Raw genomic sequence first — 22719 nt, 5'->3', positions numbered from 1 at the left:
TTAAATTCGTGTGCAAAATTATATAATCACACGAAAATTTTGTTAAAAGTGATAATTTAACCATGAACAATAGCTGCGTTCATTTATCAAAATGCAAAATTCATACGAAGATAAACAAGAAAAAACAAGTTCTCATTAAAAAGGACTGGAAAAAGACATCTATGTTGCAATAAATCAAAAATAACCAGCTAAAAATACAAATCACAATTTATACATCATTATTATCCAAAGGAAAGAAAAGAGTTCAAATAAATACTGCCATCTTCTTTACAATCCCTGAAATAACGCCACTTATTCCTTTTGATTTAGTGAGCACTTTCTTCTAAACTCATTTCCCAAAGAATGAAACCATTTGTTTGCAACTGAACAAAGAGAAACATTTTTTTACTGATATCAAAAAGTGCAAAAACTGTAAGGGATCTTATGCACATGCTTCACATTTTATTAAATTTTTAAAATATATTAAATTAATCATAAAGCCTTAAATGCATCTATGTATGCTTTGAAAACTTACCCCACTTTGAACCAGATACAACTGGACAAGATGCATGTTCTGTTGCATATATTCCAGATCCATTTTTATAGAGATTGTGCCAGAATGCAGCATCTCCCTAATGTTAAAAGTATCCTTTAAATACTAAAAGCAATATTTACTGTACATGCTTAGCAAAAGAAAATATCAATAGTGTTAAAAATATTTTTTGATTTAAACCAGAGTATGTAAAAAGGGTTTGAAAATTTTACAACAAAATATTTTCTCATTTATTTTAGACTAAAAAAAACTTTAATACTTACTAATTTTGGTTTTAATGATAGACCAAGTCTTGTAAATACTGTTTCCCCACCTCTTTCAACATCACTCAACTAAACAATAATACACATTTAAACTTTTCAATGCAAAACAAATTTCACAACAATTTTATGATTTTAAACTTTATTCATTTTAGAATACTTACATAAATTAACAAAGTAGCAATTCTGTTACCATGCTCATGTTTATCTAAAGGTGAACCTGGGTCCTAAAGAATAGTAAATCCTAAATCAACTAAGAAACAGTTAAATAAAATTAAGAAATAGAGAAAAAATTATTACAATAAAATTGAAAGCAAAAATTTTTCTAACCCCAAAATCAACATGAAATTCATACTGTCCTCCTAAACCATAGTTGTTAACCTAAAAAAAACATATCTACTGATAAAATTAAATATTGACTTATTTCTTAAGCAAGGGAATGGCAAGTGATATAGAGGAGATCCAAAAGAAAACATCATCGGCTTACTATCAAAACCTCCTAAATCTGATTTTTTCATTTTTGAGTTTTTGATTTAAATTGGTCAGTTTTCTTAATGCGCAGCTCTATGCAAAACTACATAAATCTAATTGCCTCGGAAATATATTAAACTGCCATCTATTGTTCAATCATTTTGGTGGGTCTATTGTATTTATCATTAGTTTTTTGTGTCTCCTGTAAAATTTGTAAAAAAGGACATAGAAGGTATTTATAGTAAGCTGACGACATGCTACTCAAGTAATTGAATCTTAAAAGGTCAATTAGAGCTCTCATACTAATTTTCTATTAAGCTGGAGTACACGTAAAAGCATTTTATTCTTTATATTATTTACTAGTTAAAAAAAAACCATTCATACTTGAAGTTGCTCTGAATATTCATCACTGAGATCAGTAGCATCTTCCATGATTGGTTGAAGTTTCCTTGAAATTTCTAATTCTTCTTCAAAGGCATCATCAAAGAAAACACTAAAAGAAACTTTTTAACTATGTTTTCATGATAGAGCAAGATCTATTTTCTGCTGTTAAACTCTCAAAAAACTGATAAAATGCTGTTGAATTATCAGAAAATAATAAAAATAAGCAAACCATAACATTCAAAGTATGAAAGCATCATTTACTTCTTTGACACCCTGTATGAAGCCGTAACATGCTTTTGAATGATTGGATCAATTACTTCAGCAGGCCTTAATCTTGGGTTTGCAACATCTCTGATTTTTTCTGCAACTTCCTCTGATATCAAGTCATGAAAAACAAGAACATCTGGATTGTCATGCATTCGAGATACTTTTAAGGGCTTCAAATACAAACGTGGCTTGTCTTTTTTGTAATAGCAAACTAAGTTGTTAATGTCTTTAACTGCAATCTAGCCAGAAAAAATATTAAATATACAAGTAATATTTTTTTACACTGCTTGCTACCTTTTTAAGCCTAAACTGTAATCCAACATTTATTTGTACATTTGCATATACTTACAAAATAATCAGTGAATCATCTCTTATTTGCATATTGAGCAAAATATTTTTAAATAACCATTATCTCCAAGTATATCACCTCACTTGATGATGGAATATCTAGCTATCAGAAATTGATGCTTACCGTCTTTGTTCTTTCATCTCTTCGGCAAGCCCGAGCATAACGAGAAGCAACAAATACATCCTGGATTTGTTTTGCCATTTCCATGTATTGAGTCTCAGGCTCAGTTCCTTTTTGGTTGTTTGTAACATACCATCCATAAATATGCTTGTTTTTTAGGGCCTGCTCATTAGTTGGATCTAAAATTTTTCACAATTTTGGCAAATCACTTAAAGTCGTAAACAAATAGGAAAAGTTACATTTGATAGGATTTCAGACAATTTTCAATGCTTTGATTAATTTTTTTTTTCTTTAAATGTTCATAAATACGCATTAAAGAGTTCCGCGTATGATTTTAAGGTTATGTACTAAGCAGTCCATCTGAAATCCTGTTCAATTGCAACTTCTTCCTATTAAAAAGGACCATATTTTACCAATTTCTTTATCCTTTCGTTACATGCTTTGGCGTATCGACTTTTATAAAACAAGATTTCGTTTTGTAATTCCTCTCTATAATCCCATTGCTCTGGTGTTAACCATTTTTCCACATTCTCCTGGTTATAAAACTCATAAAATTCTTTGTTTTTTATCGCCGGTTCGTATGTGGGATCTACAAAGTAAAGCATATGTTTGGCATACCACTGAATTATTTGGTGAAACATTTCTCACGATAAAATGTATTATACAAAGTCGAAAAAAAAAAAAGAAGAAAAGAAAAGAAAATTTAAGAACGCTTTAAGTTTATCGTTAAAACATTTTAAAACGTATCAGATTCCATCTTATTTAATTTCTTGAACAAAATGAAGCAAAAGTGATAAGTATGCAAAACAGATGTTTTACTTTTCGATCTTTTCATTTATTAGTGGTTTTAGGACGGTAAGTACTTATATCAAAACCCCTTATGCTTAAATTTAAAAAATACTATGGTTAATTTATTTTAAATTCTCACACTCAATTTAGACAGGATTTCATTATACATTAAAAATATCTGGAGGGTTAATTCGGAGGCATCCACGTTTAGTATTTATATTTAAGTAATCTCAATTGTTAATTAATCGGCACTTACTTTTGCTTAAACTTAATCAAAAGTGATTGGTTCAAAGCATAAAGTAAACAACCAATAATCTTGAAGAGATCTTGAGGACGTTTTTATTAGAAAATTGAAAATCCAGTAAAAAAAAAAAAAAAAAAAAAAAAACCTATTTATTACATTCTAAATGTTTATCAGAAGAAAACATTTTAAAAATGTATCAAGTTTAATTCAAGAAGCTTACCCTCTTTAAGGATCAGATTAGTATACTTCAGGGCTTCCGCCATGTCGTTTGACTGAAAGAAGCAAGAATGAAGAATATTTCAAAAATATTTCACCCTTAAATATTTAAAATAAATATAATAAATATAGTATAAATATATAAATAAAATAAATATAAAATATAATACCAAATAATTCATCCACGCCAGGAACTCGTTCACTTGCATTCTTGTAATGTTTCCCACTCTATCTTGAAGATTAGGATCATTCATGATCCTCTCTGCTTCTTTCAGCCAATTTGCCATATGAACATATCTCCTTGATTCGTGCGCCATTTCAGCGATTTCTAGGCATTGTTGAGCAGTTAGCTTGTGCTTAGTTTTTTTGATCCCTAATAATAAAGAATTAAAAAATATAAATTGTAAGAAAAGTCAGTGTTGCTTTTATGGAATGAGGAATGGTATTGGGGGGGGGGGGGGGGGGAGGGCCGCACAGCTTAAATCACGCATAGACAAACATTTAAGTTTAATTTTCAAATTTTACTTGAATGTGTTTATGCGTGATTTTAACCGTGCTCAAAATTTTAAACTAAAATTGAAATTAGATGAAGTAGGTGAAGAACAACGAACACTTAAATGAAATATAAGCTTTCTAAAAAGAAACAAAGCGTCTCGATTACCATTAATTTCTCCTTCCGCTATTTCCCTTGCTGTAATATTGTAAGTGTCTTGCAACCTAAACATGGCGGCAGTGGCACCAACCATATCAACGTCATAAGTCGGTAAAAATATTTCGTTTGCTTTCAAAATCGTTTTAATATCTAAAACAGAAATACCACTGCGTTAAAGTCGTGTTAATGAATAGCATTTGATTTTTTGATTTTTTCTTTTAAAAATTTACCGTTTGCTTTCTCGTCGCTTATCGATAACAAGTCAGCAAGATCTTTCCAACCAGAGGTAAATCGTTTAATGAGTAGATAAGAATTTACAGGATTACCTAAGTATTTTATAGGGTCTTCGCTGGAAAGTTCGAGCGACTCTCTTACCGACCTAGCAAATCCTTGCAGACCTTTCAATTTTAATTTTTCGTCATTAAGATATTCTCGTGCTACTTTGACAAGTCGTCGTTCAATTTCGACAAGCGGTTCCAAGTGGGCTATAGATTGGTACACGTTTCCTTCAGGTTCGGATGAGCAAATACAAATAAATACAACGAAAAGACATAAATATACAATATTTTTAACTTCCTTCATGTTTATGAATATTTTCTTTGAACAGCTAAAATATGTGCCCGGTTCGTAGTTCTTCAAACTTCATTAAATCTTTCTCTGTGAATAATTAATATACAACACATGCATAACTCCTACTTAAAGATTACACAAGTTTACTTAGCACATATGTCGGTGACTTTTAGTGAAAGAAAAAACCTGCCATGCGTACCATGTGAAATTCAAGATCTACTCAGATTATTGAGAACAATGTTTAGTTGGCTCTTCGAACTTAATATTCGTCTTCAGAACAATGCGCGCGAAAAGCGTGGCAAATGTGAAGGTATCTTCAGAACAATGCGCCTGAAAACCAAGGCAAATATGAAGTTATCTTGCAGCACTTTGTTAAACCAAGCGTGATGCCTTTAAAAAGCTACGTCGACGTAAGATTACAGTTGCATTTATCGGACATTAAATATTCCGTATTTTTCAAATTTCTTTTTTCGTATTATTTAAAGATAATTCTATTGTCATTTGATCATAAAGAAAATCCATAAAATATACCAATAATAGATTTTGAAAACTTTTGAATATAAGAAAAGTGAGTTGTTAAGATTAGTGTTAAAATGCCATTTTTTACCATTTAACATTACCAAATTATAAAAAATAAAATATGAAAACTTTCTAGAACATTTTGGCAATATTAAAGGGAGTATAAATACACGGTACGCCAACACTTGTTGTTCGGAGTGTGTTAGGTCAATAACTTAGTTAACCTCAAGCTATCCGAATAAAAGCCATTTGTCGTCGACAGTTGTCGTTGATAGCTGTTGTCACAAGAATCATTTAACGATTGTAAAGATCTCATATACACATCTAGTTATGTCTAAAACTAATCTATTAAGACTGACATCGTTAAGCAGTTGCTATATCTTTTTCAAAAAATATTCATCATCTCAAGCTCGAGTTTACTGAGAATCGTCAGTAACTCAATAAACAGTTTTGGTCATCTCCTTGGATTGAGTTAAGTCCAAAAATCCTTCATGCACTTTTCCAATTTTTTAACTTAATAATTTGGCATTATGAAATGAAGAAAAAAACCTGTCGTAGAACTGTAGACTTTTATGTTTTTTGATATTTATGTGCAGCATACTATTATTATTATTATTATTTAAATCATCAGACTATTTTTAGGGTTGCGGCCCTTTAGATCCTGTTTAGCATGATGCCTCAGAGCGCGACTAACAATTGCGGACCAAATTTTTTATAGTCAAAAATAACGTCGTATATTGGGAGCCAAGTTGCAGCATCGAAAAAAACTGTTACCTTCATTACACTTAAACAAGATTTTTATAAAATAGTTTGTTACAATCTTAGATAAAGTTTTTCCAGTCATTAATACTTTCAAGAGTTTTCTCTAAATTGTCTGAATCAAGTTTCAAAGCCGCTATCTATGTCAGTTAACAAAGATCGTAGAGTGCAACGATAAACTTTGTCGTAGTGATTTAAACTTTATGGGTAACCACAAGATTGAAAACTATACAAAGGATATTAAACCCTAAAACTAATGAATACTTACACCCAATTTTCATAGTTTTCAAGGGTGAATAAACATAGGAAATAACAGCAGCTATCCAAGGGCGTAAATCGTGTTACGCAATATAATTACTGTATAATCTTATTGAAGGTTCATAACTCTAAGGACTTTTGTGAAACTTTTTAAAAGTTACAATTTGTTAAATACTGTTTACTTGAACATGAGGAAGATAAGTTTTTATCGTATCGAGAAAAACGAGCAAAATGAGAATAAGGCATTCCTCCAAGGAATGTCTTATTCTCATTTTGCTTTTGCGAGGAGTTTCCTCGCAAGAGAAAACGATCGAGAGTTGCAAATGTGAGTTGATTAAGAAAAAAAAACGACTAATTTTATTTTCTAAAAGCAAATCAAAAGTACGCAAAGATTATAAGACTTAAATTTTTTTTTAAATATTGAATAATGATGAAGTTTTGAACTTGAAAAGGAAACATAATTTGATTTATTTTTGAGTTGAAGGAGAATTCTTTCACAACTATATGCGTAGTTAGCGGCCTCTTTTTAAATTTTTCTTCGAGCAACTGAGACGAAGCAATTTTAGCTTTTGATAGAGAAGAACCATCTCCCCCTTCCTCTCTCTCCTTATTCTACCTTTGATATTTTAAAACCAGTTTTAATGGGTTGAGTTTAGTTTGATTAGTCGGACGACTTTCATTTCCAACTCAATTGAATGAAAAAATCCTGATCACGATTATTATCAGTATAGTTAAAAAAGAATACTAGCCTTAACAGATCGTTTGATTCGCTCATTTTAAAAACTGTTTAATCTCTAAATTATTCCCAAAATATTGAACAAAATCTATATTTTTCGTAAAAATTCCACAACTATTGGGTTGATGTATAATTATTGCAGCTTTTTTCGCGCCTTTTTTTTTTTTTTTTTTTTTTGTTGAAAAAAATTGATGTTTAGTGTAGATTATTAAAATAATTTGTCTATTTGCAGTAGTTAATAAATATACGTGTTGAAAATCATACTCATATTTGCCATATTATGCTGTACCAATTTGAGGAAGGTTAAAAGGCGGCAGAGTTCTTTTGCGCTCACAAAGAACTTTTAGGCGAGGGAACAACCAGTAAATTCCAGTTTGATAGATGGTTCAAGAAGTTCAAAACGGGCGACGCAAACCTTGTAGATGTAGAAGGAAAAGGACAACCATTGAAATTCGACGACCAGGCCCTTTTCAAAAAACTCAGAAAGGTGTGGAAATTTGCTGGATGGGTTTCCCATGAACTCTCTGACAATAACAAAGTTGAATTCTCCGCATTTTTACCGATTTGTCGCCACGAAATGAGCAAGCTCCGTTTCTTAAGAAATCATGCCTTCTCTTCAATAGACATTTCTCTAATTCGATTGCGCAACTAATTTCTCAGCTTGAAAAAGAGGCTAGTAAGGACAAAAATGTAAACAGATAAAAACTCTTTCTCGAAATTATAAAATTAAAAACACAATTTCGCTCCAAAAGATTTGTTATTCCAACTCAAGCATTTTTAGACCAAACGAAGTGAAAAAGGTGGAAGAGGGATGTATTGCTGTATTCCAATGTGTGGAAGTTCGTTTTGTAATAACAATATGGAAAAGACTAATATTGCTCTATTTTACAGAGCTTGGTGTAACGAAATATTTAAATATAAACGTAAAGGAGGTGCTGATAAATTTGAAATAATGAAACAAACGAAAGTGTGTGAATTTCACTTTAGGCCTGAGGAAATAAAAGTTAGTTCAGGATGCGGTAAAAAAACTTTAAAATCAGGGAATGAAGTTCCTAGCATTTTTTCATTCAAGACACCACAAGATAAGTTACTTAGAAAATCTCCATGCAAAAAGTTGAAATATCCAGAGTTTACAACTAATATTGGTACTGAAACTCATACAATAATCGATTCTACCAAAAGCGTAGATTGTGAAATGTAAACTTTTATCATCCGAAAAAACAATCATAGAAAAAAAAATAGAAGTATGTCATGAAAGTTACAGAAGCTTGCTTAAAGAATATAAAACTTTAAAAATAATAAACGACCAGCTAAAAAATTTTATTTAAGAAAAGATAAAATAGTTTACCGCTATTTGTTTACATTTTTGTCCTTACTGACCTCTTTTTCAAGCTGAGAAATTAGTTGCGCAATCGAATTAGAGAAATGTCTATAACGTGAAGAAAGTTTTTTGTGTCAATGGGTGTTTCTCCAAAAGGAATACCAAGAAATGTCGACTGTAAGAAGGCCATGTGACGTATATGGTAGGACAGAAGCAGAATCATCAACTGAGAAATCATCTCAAAAGGCATTTATTATTGGTTGGTGTAATGATGACGATGAATGTCAATAGTGACGGAAAAAAATGACAAGCGACAGTTCAACATATATATATATATATATATATATATATATATATATATATATATATATATATATATATATATATATATATATATATATATATATATATATATATATATATATATATATATATATATATATATATATATATATATATATATATATATACATATACATATATATATATATATATAAAACAGGATTTCGACATACCTGCGTAGACTTGTTTTATTAGACATTTTTTTAAACAAAAATTCATTTAAATTATAAGTATTTACATTTTATGTCTCCATTTTATGTCTTAAAATAATTGATTCTTAGTAATAAGATTTTGTATGCCATGTTAAAGAGTCTTACACTAAAACACAGCGAATATGTTTGCGTTGGAGAACAACCGAATGCATTTACTGCGATAGCTGCAAAAGTAACTCGAATTTTTAAATCATCCTGAGTTCTTATAATGAATATACGTCTGATACTAACGGACCTCCAACACCGTTACGACATTTATCTGATCTTCCAAACTTTTTGTAATTTGCTTGAGCATCAGCTGAAGTAAAACATTGACCACCATTTTGGAGAGCAAATAATTTAAAGCCTAGTTCTTTCGCAGTGTCTGCACATTTCCCTGTGGAAAAAAAGTTTTTTCTAACCAATAGATAACTCGCCACAAATTGTAAAAATTGCGACTAAACGCTAAATTTGAAATTCTACCTATTGGATCCTTTCGCGTGTTATAGTCACCCGAAACTTTCGGATGTTTTCCTTCAACACTTTTTATAGCTCGCTGGTCAGGGTCCCACCAATAGTCGGTGTCTTTCCAACATCCCAAATTCTAGAGTGTAAATTGTAAACTTAAGATAAACTGTTACTGTATGTCATTCAAAATAATCATTTAGAGCCGTTTAGAGTGAGTATGACATGGCTCTTTTAAGTTGTACAATTTTGAAAAACAAAGTAAAAGATATTTTGTTTTTATATTGTTAATATTTGAAACTATTGCGATTTATGAAAAACTGCTGATAAACTAAGAGGTTTCCAATTCGTTTAAGGCCAATTCAATTGGTGAAAATTATAATTCATGAAAATTACATTGCAATAACATTTGTTGTAAATTAAGAAATACCACCGCCTAAAATATACCAAACATAACAGACCAGTTCACCTGATAAACTGAAATTATTATATCTTCTGCATAATTTACATTTCCTTTTTTCGTATTACCAGTTGGAGTAGCAGACTTTATTAAAGCTCTTGCTACACTTTCAGAAAGTCCCAAAGCTTTTAGCTCTAAATATAAGAAACGTTATAAATACATTTAAATACAGTATTGAAAAAATAAAAATTTAATAAATGAACTTTAATGAGAATGGAATTACGAATAAATTTTTTCTACATACAACTTAAAGTAGCATGCGACACGACATATGAGACTCGTTTAGCAGAATGAAGTCCTTAATAGCATGCGTGCATGCGTAATGATTTAAGGCCTGCCTTACCTACATTGTACATTAAGTCAAGTATGGGAATGTGGGGATCAAGGGGGTTTTTTAAATTAATAAGGATTTTATTTTTGAACTTTCATCAAAAATTTAAATGATTTTGAAAAAAAAATTTTTTGTATGTTACTTATCACTTAAAAATCTTTATCTACTCATATGTGGTTTAACTAGCTAAACTGGTTGGACAGAATTTTAAAATAACCTAACAGGTACCAATACATCTTTTCTTAAGCAATTGCATAAAAAGTATTTTAAAAATGAACTTTACTTATAAGCTTAGTTTCATTTGGTCATCAGGACTTTACTTTCATTAGAAAAACACTTTCAAAGTTTTAGAGTAACAAATATTAGACTTTACCTTAAGAAGAATTTTGTATTACACTAGGATTTAAATTAAGACTCCTTCAAACTTTTAAACTTCAGCCTCAATTAAATTTTCTGTGTGCGCGTTTTGTGTTTATGGTACATTAACGACATAATGGAACCCCAAATAGTTTTTAAAATCCCGAACCAGGTACCTACCCTTGAGCTTCTTTTCAAATTTTCCCACAGGAGAGCGGCTTAATGGGTTCTGGTAGCTTTGTCGGTTAAATTCAGTTGAGGAAACTATAGGTTTAGCAGGGGAAATTAAGGGCTGAGACTCTAAAGGAAATTGAGTACTTAAAGAAGCTGGTTTAGAAAAATTCTCTTCAGAAGTTGTGACATAGTTATTTGGTACCATGTAATGGTCAGTGGTAGTTGTTATATAGGAATTAGGAGGATTAATTCCGATAAATGCTTGTTGATAACTTGTATCTTTGGGGGGTGAAGCAAAATAACTAGCTGAAGCAGGAGATGAAGGAAATAAAACAGGTTGCAAATAGGAAGGAGACTGAGAATGAAAAACTGGTTGTGGTGGAGGAAGAGGTGGTGGAGGGAGAGGAGGTGAAGGATGAGGTGCTAGTTGGGGTGGGGGTGGTGTCCTTGAATGGAGCATTTCAGGTCTTCTATCATGCAGATTATGATTTGCAGCAATAGGGACACCTGGAGAAAAAATATGGATACAAATTCTTCCATCAATATTTTACAAAATAAAAAGATGTCAAGTACTTCATGTACATTATGCACTTGTGCTTCAGTTCCAGTATTTTTGTAAGAAGTATAACATAATGTACATGTACTTCAAATTAATACTTTTGTCAAATATAAAATAAAAATATATAAAAATATAAAGAGGATGGTTAATTGCATGCATGGCAAATACATTGAATAATTATTTATAAACAAGCTAGAGTCAACCAACGTTTGCATTTGTCTTCATCCATATAGTATCCTTGCTCACATACACAAATGCCATGAGAACAGATTCCATTATGAGGACAGGGTTCATCACATTGATCATCTAAAGTTAAATTTAAACACACAGAAAAACTTTTTTAATATTAGATTAATTCAGAAACACAAAATAAATGGCTATGAAATGGAGTATGTGATCACAGACAAGTGATCATACAGACAGTGATCTTTAGGAAATAGGACAGATAAATTTTTAGAAACAGAAATAGTTATACAAAATTCTAATATAACATTTTGTAGAAAAGATCAGTTTGGAAGAACTGTTGCTTACTTTTAGTACATGTATAACCATCACCATGGTAGCCATGACGACAATGGCAATGCCCATCTACACATAATGCTTGTAGGTCACACTCCATACATTTATCATCTAAAATGTAAGTGAAAAAATCATTTACAATACTTTAAACTTTGAACAAGTAATGATAAAATATTTTCAATATAGTTAAGTTAAATAAACCTTCACAATGTTGCCCTTTAAACTGAGGTGTACACAAACAGTTGTAACCATTATCCCCACTGGCTACACATTGGCCATCATTTAAGCAGGGGTTAGGATGACATTGTGGTCCTATATACAGAAAATAGTCAGAATATAGAAAATAAAATGCTGATTCAGAACAAAGTCTTCCTAACAGGCAATACATAAAGACAAAGCACATGTGGTTCCAAAAGTGATTTATTATGAAAAATAATAATAATATATAATAATAAATTTATCATGAAAAATATGTGATTGAAGAAATTAGAAACTTGACATGCGAAAATAAAAGTAATATTGTAATATCATGATGAGAGTCCTTTGACTTGATAACTCATATTGCAACTTTTGGAATACCATTAAGAATAATACCATTAAGAATAAAATGACATACTGTCAGTTGGCACCACAGATTTTTGAGGAGTTTTTGTAGTCGTAGTAGTTATAGGTGCAGGCGTTAGTTGAATCTTTTCCTCGCAGAACTTGCCAAAATACATAGACTTACAAAAACAATGAAAACTTGTTTCACTAGTTGCTACACATGTTCCTCCATAGTTACATACTTGGGAAGCACATGGGTCAGAAACTAAAAAGTGAAATAATCTTGAAATAAAAGTTGAAACATATTACTGATAAAACAACAAATTTTTTTATGTATTTCAAAATCAAAAGTCAAAAGTCAAACATTTCCATATGAAAACTTGCAATAACAAGAAAACCCATCAAAATTAGTTAACAGGGAAAAATAAGTAACAAAAGTAAAAAAATTAGTAACGCTTTACTCAAGATTTAAAAAATAAATAAATCAACAAAAAATACACAATCGATCTTTGACACAGACAATCTTTCCATCCCCCAAATACCCCTGCTTGCATTTACAAACTCCATTCGAACATTCTGCATTTGTATGACACTGGTCACAACGGTCAACTAAAAGTAGTAAGACAAAAAAACTGTTTACACAGAAGTATTTGATTTGTATATTTATTATTAGCATATTTCAAAATTTATGTTATTGTTACATTTTTATTGTTACTTTTACTCAATTCTTAATGTTATAAGTATAGCTTCATTACTGCACAATATTTTAAGGATTTTAAAATTCTTACTTTCACATTTGTCTCCTTCATATCGCGGTAAACAAGTGCACACAGCAACACCGTCATTATCTGTACATTTACCTAAATTCTTACATGGATTAGGACGACATGAATCTGTCACTAAAAAAAAACACGTTCAGGATTATTAAACACAGTATTGAATAAAAAAAGTATATATTAAATGTACATAAGAAATATATTTTGCATATATATAGTAGCACCAATAATATTTGGAGAATTTGGAAAAATTCCAACTCAAATTTACATATACTAGGAAATTAAATTTTTTATTATTAGAAAATATAAGATGTAAATTACATTTAATTTACACTAGTTATATATATAGATATTGATGGATGTACTGCATTTAATTTTTGATTTTCAGTTATCAATCAAATCAGTTTTTACTTTTTGGCATTAAAGTAGTTATACTTTGTCAAAAATGTACTTTATCAATTAAATTTTCTTTATTCCTTCTTCTATTATGAATGTAAAAAGATTCTAACTCTAGATTCTAACTAAGATTCTAAAAATAACTAAATACAAAAATTGATCCTGAACTTGTATTAGGATCAGTACAGTAGCATAATTAATGAACCTACCATTACAAGTCAATCCAACATATGGATATTCACATTTGCAGCTTGGAACACCATTTTTGTCAGAGCAAACACCATTATTACCACAAGGATTGGGATTGCAAGGTTCAGGTACTAATGTTAAAAATTGCACAGAAAGCAATCACTTTTTAAAAATATCAAACATTAGTTGAATAAAACTGTTTATTTTTAATTTTATATAACAAAAATAGTAAAAAAACAAACAATAATTGTTAAAAAAAATATTTAATCAAAAAACTGAATTCATACTTTCACACTTGTGACCTTTAAATCTTATAGGGCAAATGCATGCAAATCCATAAAAGTTCAAGTCATTTTTATTCACTCCTGATGGGAGATCGTATTCATTACGCTTAGCTCTTTTTATATTTAAAATCTTCATATATGGTAATTCTCCTTCATTATCACCTCTGGTGTACTTTTGTGTGAAGTGTGAACTTAGTAACATATGCAGACTTCTATCTTCAAGATCAAGAGTATGTTTTAAAAGTTTTTTTGCAGTGTCTTTATGATTGGTGGAGTTGTCAACAGAACTTAAAAACTTTATTTTAGAAGTATTTACATTTGAGAAATTGATATCATTATCATCTATTGTGCTATTTATACTTCGTTTAAATAAAAATTTATTTTTCAATCTCTGCTCCACACTCATATCATTAATTTGTTTGATGTGACCTTGTTCTCCAAATCCATGTTCTGCCATAAAATCACCTTCAATATCACTACTTTTGCTGACAACATTTTCATGAGAAGAATCTTTGATATAGAATGAGTTATCAGATTTAACTTCATCTAGGTAATAATACTTATCAATGCAGGTTCCCTCGTTTTCACAGGGATTGGGATGACAGTTGCTTTTCTCTAAGAACATTAAAATACTAATAAATAGAAATTTTTTAAACTAATATTTTTGTACCATACTAAATATAGAGAATATAGAGATATTTTGAATAAATAAACATGTCTACCTCGTTCACAAAAATATCCACTTCCAACATAACCTTCTTTACACTGACAGCCTTCTTGACTACATTTTGCATGCTTGTGACACCGACTACAAGGATCATCAGCAATTGCTGAAAATGTTAGTTAATAACAATAAACACAAGTACATATCAAATCAAAAATACTTTATGGTTTAATTATGGAATTGCTCATATGAACCTTAAATTTTTAAAAATAAGTAAAGAACATAAACCTGATAAACAAATCAAAAAAAGAGGAACTCACAAGAACAGCGCTTTCCTGTTCTTCCTGAAGGACAGACACACTTGAATTCATACTGATTTACCTCAATGCAAGAACCTCCATACAGGCAAGTACTGGTTGAACAAACTCGGAACTGCTTCTCTGAAATTAATTTTAGGCATAATTTAAAGACTTTACCATAATAATTTTAAACCGAAAGGACTATTACAAAAATAAATTCCAAAAAGCCAAAAAACCTAAAAATAAGTGATTCTAAGTTAAAAGTAATAAGTTAATCTGCTGAGGGTAAGAGATCCCATTCAAATACAGAATATATTTATCCAGACCTTCACAGAATTTTCCTTTGTAGTCATCAACACAAGCACATCTTAGCATGCCTCCATCATCCATGCAAGTTCCTCCATTCTGACAAATTGTGCTTGAGCATACCTGACGCTTTACTATTACAGATATAATTACAGATAAAACATGACTTAGTGCACAAACAGGTTACATATAGCAAATCAAATATTTTCACTTAACTATATAGATAAAACATGACTTAGTGCATAAACAGGTTACATATAGCAAATCAAATATTTTCACTTAACTATATAGATAAAACAGTTAAACATGACATTGACTCGTACACAAAGTTTAAGATCAAAATAGTAAACAATAAAAGTATTTACAAGTTTTATAAATTACACAAAACAAATTTATATATACAACAACAAATACCTTCGCAGTTGGTTCCAGAGTAACCTTTGACACAAGAACATTTGTATGTTGAATCATCTTCGCTGCACAATCCACCATTTTGACATGGGTCATTTGGATGGCAGAAAGAGTTTACTATGATAATAATTCATAAGTAATAGTGCATAAACAGGTTACATATAGCAAATCAAATATTTTTACTGAACTATATTTGAACAACTTGTGGATGACTTATGGATTTTTATGCCATAAACAGTATCTTTATGAAACACATCAATAGCATGAGTTCAATTTTTAATAGAAAACATATAAAAAAGAAAACTTACATGCACATGTTGGGCCTTTAAATCCAAACTCACAAGAGCATTCAAAAGTTGACCCTTTTTCATAACAGTATCCATTGTTTCGACAAGGATTTGGGTGGCAAAAACTTTGAGCTAAATATCAAAAGTTGGTAGTAGTTTTTAACCATATATCCACTGGTAATACATCAACTGTATTTGAACAACTTATAGAAGTCAAAGAGTCTTGACTATGACTGATATTAGCAGTTTTTACCAAATTTAACAAAATAAACCTAAAATTATAAGCTAGAGAAAACTTTTTACTTTCACATCTTTCTCCAAAGAATGAAGTACCACATGTACAAGTGAACCCAACATCTGTTTCTGTACACTTTCCTCCATTTTTACAAGGGTCAGGATGACAGTTACTTACTTCTATAAGTAAAAAAGCATGAAATTCATTGCTTCAAATATTTAGATAAGACATTTAATTTTTACTGCAACTATTGAACATGATATTTGTATAAATGCTTTTGCAATTTTTGCAACACAAGACATTAAATAATTGAAGGATTACAATAGAAAATATGAAAAAAAAAAAATTCACAATTAACATTTAAAGTACCCCTCTCTGTATTTAAATGCATCAATAATACAATCTATGATCGAATTCTTTTTTTACAGTTACATTTGTATTATAAGCACTTCACTTAAACTGGAAATATTATAAGATGACATTGATGTTTTTTTTTGCTAAAAGATATTTCATAGAAACTTTATTTAAATTAAAATAATCAACAATAAAGAAAAAGAGAAAAAAAGAGTGAAAAGCCATAATTAAAAGTTTCTGGATTTAACTGTTGCAGGCTTTTACTTAAAATTTTTTTTTCACATTTAATTAGTAAATATTTTTCAACCAAAATAGTTTTTTAATGAAATACTTAGGAAAGGTGCTGCTTGTCATGAGTTAACTTGAAAAGCCAACTTGTTTTCATTTTGAAAATTTTGATGATGGCTACAAAGAAAGAAAAAATAAATCTCTTGCCTTTCTGAAACCTTTCAAATATCAGGACAATTGTTGAAAAAGTATGAATTAGGACAGAGCTTCAGAAATCAGGATTGCCCTGCCTAAAAGTGCACAGATGGGATCCCTATGTATGCTTACTACTATCATGAGTGACTAGTAATAAGCTAAAGCTCTACTTTTACCACTCTTGGAAAAATTAGATTACGCTATGCAGGTACTAATTGCAATAACAAAAACTCAACACAAAACCTTCACAATGATTTCCTTTGAATCCTTTCATGCAGATACACTTTATTTGATTGTTAACTATGTTACAGGAGCCACCATTTTTACAATCACTTTCTCCACATATCAACTGCTGTTGTGATAGTATTTCATAAGGTCGATCAACTAAAAAAGCAAAAAAATTTTAAGTAGTCAGAAAATAATGATCTTACAGAACAAAAAAAAATTGAATTTTTAAAAATTGTACCTATTTATAAAATTAATAATTTTTATTAGACTTCTGTATTTACTTCAAATAAATAATGATCAAGTGAAAAAAAATGTAAATAACATAACTAAATAGCTAAGGATGATGAAACTATTATTTTTATTCTCAAACAATTTGTATGTTACACCGTAAAAATTTCATGCATAATACAAACAAAATTCTCCTTATACTTTTAAATCCATCTTTTAGGGTGCAAAGTTATAAGCCTCATCTGTTTAGAAAAATTAAAATCAGGTTGTTAAGGCTTTTTTCTAAAAATCAAATTCTAATTTTCATAATTTGATCAAAAATGGTCTAATTTTTGGGACTCAATTTTCAAAATATTTTTTCAACTGGTGGACAGAACAACTAAAATATTTGCATTTAAAAATAGTTATCAGTTTAACTTTAAAGCTGTGCTAAGAAAAACTAACTAAATTTTGGTAAATAATTTCATATATAGCTAAAGATTCATAGAAACAATAAACAATATTAAAGTATTGATGCATAAACAGTATGCAATAATTCAAACCAAACAAGAATTTTGACAATATTTTTTTTGGTAAAACAACAAATTTGAAAGTTAATCACTGAGTAAAACAATTATAGAAAAAAATGGACTCTTAACTTTTTTTAAAAAAAAAAGACAATCAAAAACAATATGCATAAATAATTTTGGGTATCTTTTAGAGATTTTCTTATTGTATTCAACAACTGAATTGAAAAAAGTTGTTTTTTGTAGTCAGAATAACACCTTTGCCACTTAAATTTGCTGTTCAAATTTGCAACAAAGCCATGGTTGATTTTAGCTTGTTCACTAAACAAACCAAAAATTTTTCCTCAGACTCCAACATGATGGAAACAACCTGCATTTTCAGTATGATTGAGTTTGACTACTTTTTATAACATCCTCACTGAGATTCAAAAAACCTTTTTGAAGTTGTGAAATGCTTTAACACATATTTTCAATGCAAACCCATTATGTAAATGAGCAAAAAGTTAAAACTTGTCAATCTATTTGAGCAATGTATAGCATCCTGGACCATTTAAACAAGTTCTTCTGTGATAGATGGCTGGTTTAATGTGGTATGAATTGCTTTCGGACAAGTTTCACATTAATCTAAACATTTTTTAGATTGTAATAGAAATGATTCATAACACCAAGAAGCAAATGAAACCTGGTGGAGGTATAATGTCTGAAACAGGTTAGCTGTAATCTTCAACAAGAAACTGATTAAGAGTTGAATAAAAGGCTTCAGCGTGAAGACAAAGAGAGCTACAAGTTCTGAGATCCCCAAATATCACCAAAGATGTTTTGAAGCATATGATTGGATTCCACAAAGAATGCTAGAACTATTAAATCAGCAATAATGACTGATTTGATTTTTTATAACTGAAGTTGACTCAATGATTTTGATAGTTTTCAATAGTTTTGTAATTTTTTAACAATTCCAATGATGAGAAGTTTCTTCATTCCAGACAATCAAGCTTTCAAAGTCAAATTTTGCAAATGACCATTTTGGTTTTCTTTTGCATGACTGTCTTTATTTTTGGTATTGACTAATCCCAGACAGATTATAAAGAAGCCACTTCTGTCATTTATTGCTCACATTGACAAGAGTTTCTTGTGACATAAGAGACTGAGATTTTAGAACAAACCTGATAAACTCCTCTAGATCTTTGTAAAAATTAACAGACTTAATTTTTTTTAACTAATGAATTTCTTTTACTGTCAAAACATTCAGATAGAGAAAGAAAAAATTCCTATAATTTGCCTGAAGTTGAAAATAATCTTTTGAAAATAGGCATCAACCCCACTCACATTTGGTGCAAACATATTTAGACACAATCCAAGTTTGTGGCCAGTTGGATGCTGATCAAATTTTCTCTAGTGAGAAGACTAAATTTGTTTTTCTGAATGCTTGATGAAGGAACTAGATACAATAGGAAGCCATGGACCAACAAGCTGGCTAAGTGTGATTGTACCACCAGGAGAGCATGTTTCTTTTGATTAACAATCTTACTTTTCTTTTTCCTGTCTTTGGAAACTTCACTACAAAAGCTTTCAAACTTTCGGCTTGTGTATTTGGAGTCCATATGTGACTCTTACCACTTCTAATTACTGAAGGGTATCTTTGACATAACTCTGCAAATGATTGAGTTTTCAAAAACAAAAAAAAATGTTTTCAAAAACAATTTTATACCAGTTCATTTGTTTTTCACCAGTGCTTTTTTAACAGATATAATTGGTATGAAAGTGTTATATTCAGAATAAACTAAAAATATTGGATAGTTTTTACAGCTCAAATGAAACAAAAATTAATTTTTAGAAAAAAGCGCTAACAAACTGATTTAAAATTTTGGATTTTTAAACAAGTGAGGCTTCTAGTTTTATACCTTAAAAAAGAATTTTATTTGTATCATTCATTAGTTTTTTAAGGTGTGATGCTTTTATTTATTTATTGATTATTACTGGGTGATCTAAACTGGTCTGAACTCGTATTATTTTTCAAATACTTATACTTTTTGTTTATATATTAATTCTCTTTATGACTTAAATATTTATTCGTCAAAAAATGTTTTGATTTCAAGAGTTATCTATTTTGATAAAGATATTAAAAAAACTGGATAAAATGCCGAAAATGTTATTGACAAAAATTGCGTGATGCGTGTCACAAAGTGGGTTAGAAATAAAGTGAAAAGAGCCGAATGTGTTTATTGTTCCCGATCCTCGGTTCAAAAAATAGTTAAAAAATATATCGAAACTGGATGGTTTAGTGGATAAAAATAAGTCTTGTCGTCCCTTTAAAAGTATAAGCATTACGAAATCATAAAAAAAAGTAAGCGCAGAACTTGTTCAATATCTCAGAGAAGCTACCGGAACTATAGTATATCCATGTACTGTGCGACGATCTCTGTTATGATCTGGGTTAAGAGGCTGTGTGGCTATCCAAAAACCTTTATTACGCAAAGGAAACAAAAAAAATTCGTAAAGCCAAAATTTTAACTATTTTGGACAAACAGATGTCAGTATGTGAGGCGAAGAAAAAGAGAAGCATTAATGGAATTTTGTCTAATATTGACAGTGAAACATGGTGGAGGAAATATTCAAGTTTAGGGATGCATTTCAATTAAATGAGAAGGGGATATTGTCAGAATACAGAAAAAGCTTACATGCCAAAAACATAAAAATATTTTACAAAATCATGCTATGCCTTTGGGACGGCAACTAATTGGGGATAACTTTATCCTACAATAGGATTCTAAAGATACTTGTTAATAAGTAAAAAAAGATTTATTTGGAAGCGAACGGAGCGTGGAATGTATTTAAAATCTCCTATCGTTACTTATAGTTTTTAAAGGAACAGACGCGTCCGTCTCAAATGACTATCTATTTAAACTAGATAATGATTCTAAACACACTTCCAAGGTCTGCAAAGTTTTCTAGGAATAATTGTCCAAGAAAGTGATATAAAGAGAATGATACATTTTTCATTACTTGAGCACATGAGTTTATTTAACAACATGATCAGCAGAGCTCAATAATCGTTTGATTGATATTTAGCTTCGCTGATCTGCTTAAACTGATCAAGAGTTTTAAAACAAAAGATTATGTTGCTTTTTTTAATCTTAAAAGTATATATATACACCAAAGATTAATCAATTTACCTAAACTTACCGTTATGATGATAGCGATGCCTTCTTCTGATCACAATAATTCTTGGTTTATGAAAAATATGCCTATGACTAAACAAAGGTCGTGATTGTCTATGAATAATGCGAATCGGTCTTAAATATAAACTTTTTCCTGGAATAAACTTTTCGATAGGAGCGCCGTCTTCTTGTTTATGAATTGGCCCCTCTTCTCGATGTTCTGTCGGACTATATATAACATTGGATTGAGGCATCATTATTTCAGTGCTGCTATCTGGTGTATGAAAAGCTTGACTGGGCATGTCAATTTGATAATTCATTCGGTGCTGTAATGGCATTATGTTTTGATGAAATGCTTCTATAGGAATACCCATTTCGCTATTATGATTCTGCTCCATATGATTTATTTCAGACATAAAAAAAGGGTTGTTGGATACAGGGATTGGTTCTCCAACAACTTGTTCGTTTGGAGATAAAGCAGCAATTGGTTGCATTATTGGAGTTTGCTGTTGACTTTGTTCTAAAGCAGCTGACTCTAAATTTGTGATGTCATTTATTGATTTAAATTTATTTGTGAGGCCTTTATCAAAATCTCCGACCAGGTTTGACAGGCTCGAAAAATCGTTTAGTGATAAATCAGAGGTCGGTTTGCTCTGAGTCGGCGATCCTAACAGTTCGGCCAAACTTGGCTCTGAAGGTGTTTTTTGACGATTTGCATTATTAGCGTTTGCATCGTCTTCGTCAACGTCAACCCAACGTTTCTTTTTTAAAACAAATTTATTACTATATCTGGCGGAAGTCGGTAAAAAAGTTATAGATTGGCTTTTTTGCACTTCCGGACGATAATCATTACCGAATGCATACTTCTGTCTAATGTGGTGGTTGTCAACGATTTTTTGCAAATCGTTAAAAGAGCTTCTAACCTCATGTAGGCAAACTATTAGCACCAAAACAATAACGAAACTCATAATCCACCATTATTCCACGTTAAAATCACAATTCAATTCCATCTGTTTCTAAAAATATACCAAAAAGTACATATTTAATTAACTCTCAAACATGCTAAAAAAACGGTTTCACAAACGCCATGCTTCAGTGAGTTTAAACAATTATAAATGCTAATTATCTCATTAAATATTAACGACTCGGTTTCAACTAAACTAAAGGGTTCTTTTTATCTGACGTTTTTTTTTAGTTATAATCCACGAAACCTTTTCGCATCATAAGTTTTGATGGTTAAGGTTTATCGTTGTTGTATGACTGTACCTTTACAGCTAAAGTGTCCGAAAATGCATGCATCGTCTACTAAAGAGCATCTTTTCTTCGTTAAAAAAGTCTTTCTGTAGAAATATCGTTGCTTTGAGAAAGTCTTTCTAAGAGCTTTCTGAAGAACACCGTAAAACTAGAAAAATGTAAGTTTTTTAAACTTAGGTAATATTTCGGCAAAAAAAATTGCTAAAACTTAAACGTGCTCGGCTAGAAAATAGTTATATAATTTTGATTTTTATCTCGAAAGACAACTTACAACTACGTACGTGCAGAGAAGAAATAATTTTTTTTATGAAAAATTTAAAACTTGGAGCTTGT

General features: G+C 30.3%; 3 protein-coding genes across 8 annotated transcripts in view; 1 reads left to right on the top strand and 2 right to left on the bottom strand.

Annotated features, from left to right (window-relative positions):
- The window catches only part of LOC149888891 (uncharacterized), a 380578-nt gene that overhangs the window by 123695 nt on the left and 234164 nt on the right, over positions 1–22719 (top strand). The gene's annotated exons all lie outside the window — the stretch shown is intronic.
- LOC145189020 (prolyl 4-hydroxylase subunit alpha-1-like) lies at positions 136–5185 on the bottom strand. Of its 4 annotated transcripts, XM_090088100.1 has the most exons (13): positions 4515–5182; positions 4294–4434; positions 3803–4005; positions 3637–3688; positions 2797–2972; positions 2387–2562; positions 1909–2153; positions 1648–1756; positions 1123–1173; positions 957–1019; positions 796–864; positions 515–611; positions 136–362 (listed from the first exon to the last, which is right to left on the bottom strand). In XM_090088100.1, the coding sequence occupies exons 6-13, from the start codon at positions 2468–2470 to the stop codon at positions 292–294; spliced, it is 789 nt and encodes a 262-aa protein (XP_089944226.1). In that variant the 5' UTR covers positions 2471–2562; positions 2797–2972; positions 3637–3688; positions 3803–4005; positions 4294–4434; positions 4515–5182; the 3' UTR covers positions 136–291. The 4 variants fall into 4 exon arrangements, 3 of the variants coding, with proteins under 3 accessions (XP_089944226.1, XP_089944225.1, XP_089944224.1); XM_090088099.1 differs by lacking the exon at positions 2387–2562 and having other exon boundaries at positions 4515–5185; XM_090088098.1 differs by lacking the exon at positions 2797–2972 and having other exon boundaries at positions 4515–5185.
- LOC145188809 (uncharacterized) lies at positions 9071–22216 on the bottom strand. Of its 3 annotated transcripts, none has more exons than XM_090087940.1 (20): positions 21158–22216; positions 17256–17396; positions 16304–16414; positions 16022–16132; positions 15717–15830; positions 15323–15436; positions 15018–15137; positions 14756–14863; positions 14037–14648; positions 13770–13880; positions 13177–13287; positions 12887–12997; positions 12462–12653; positions 12047–12157; positions 11858–11956; positions 11534–11632; positions 10774–11274; positions 9915–10039; positions 9464–9584; positions 9071–9377 (listed from the first exon to the last, which is right to left on the bottom strand). In XM_090087940.1, exons 1-20 carry the CDS (start codon positions 22098–22100, stop codon positions 9205–9207), a joined length of 4128 nt encoding a protein of 1375 aa, XP_089944066.1. In that variant the 5' UTR covers positions 22101–22216; the 3' UTR covers positions 9071–9204. The 3 variants fall into 3 exon arrangements, with proteins under 3 accessions (XP_089944066.1, XP_089944068.1, XP_089944067.1); XM_090087942.1 differs by lacking the exon at positions 21158–22216 and adding an exon at positions 17479–17502; XM_090087941.1 differs by lacking the exon at positions 10774–11274.

The sequence above is a fragment of the Hydra viridissima genome, unplaced genomic scaffold (genome assembly GCF_058129835.1).
Source record: "Hydra viridissima isolate aposymbiotic clone 2 unplaced genomic scaffold, HvirCarnegie_v1 scaffold_5, whole genome shotgun sequence".
Lineage (NCBI taxonomy): Eukaryota > Metazoa > Cnidaria > Hydrozoa > Anthoathecata > Hydridae > Hydra > Hydra viridissima.
The sequence above is the reverse complement of the archived record's forward strand: the minus strand, read 5'-3'. Positions and strand labels throughout refer to the sequence as shown.

Coding starts and splice junctions, on each gene's coding strand:
- LOC145189020 (XM_090088099.1), bottom strand. CDS start 4,866: ATGAAGGAAGTTAAAAATATTGTATATTTATGTCTTTTCGTTGTATTT. Junction 3,689..3,802: donor TGGCGTGGATGAATTATTTG/GTATTATATTTT, acceptor TGCTTCTTTCAG/TCAAACGACATGGCGGAAGC. Junction 363..514: donor TGTATCTGGTTCAAAGTGGG/GTAAGTTTTCAA, acceptor CTCTTTGTTCAG/TTGCAAACAAATGGTTTCAT.
- LOC145188809 (XM_090087940.1), bottom strand. CDS start 22,100: ATGAGTTTCGTTATTGTTTTGGTGCTAATAGTTTGCCTACATGAGGTT. Junction 15,437..15,716: donor CTCTGGAACCAACTGCGAAG/GTATTTGTTGTT, acceptor TATCTGTAATAG/TAAAGCGTCAGGTATGCTCA. Junction 11,275..11,533: donor GGATGAAGACAAATGCAAAC/GTTGGTTGACTC, acceptor TTTTTTCTCCAG/GTGTCCCTATTGCTGCAAAT.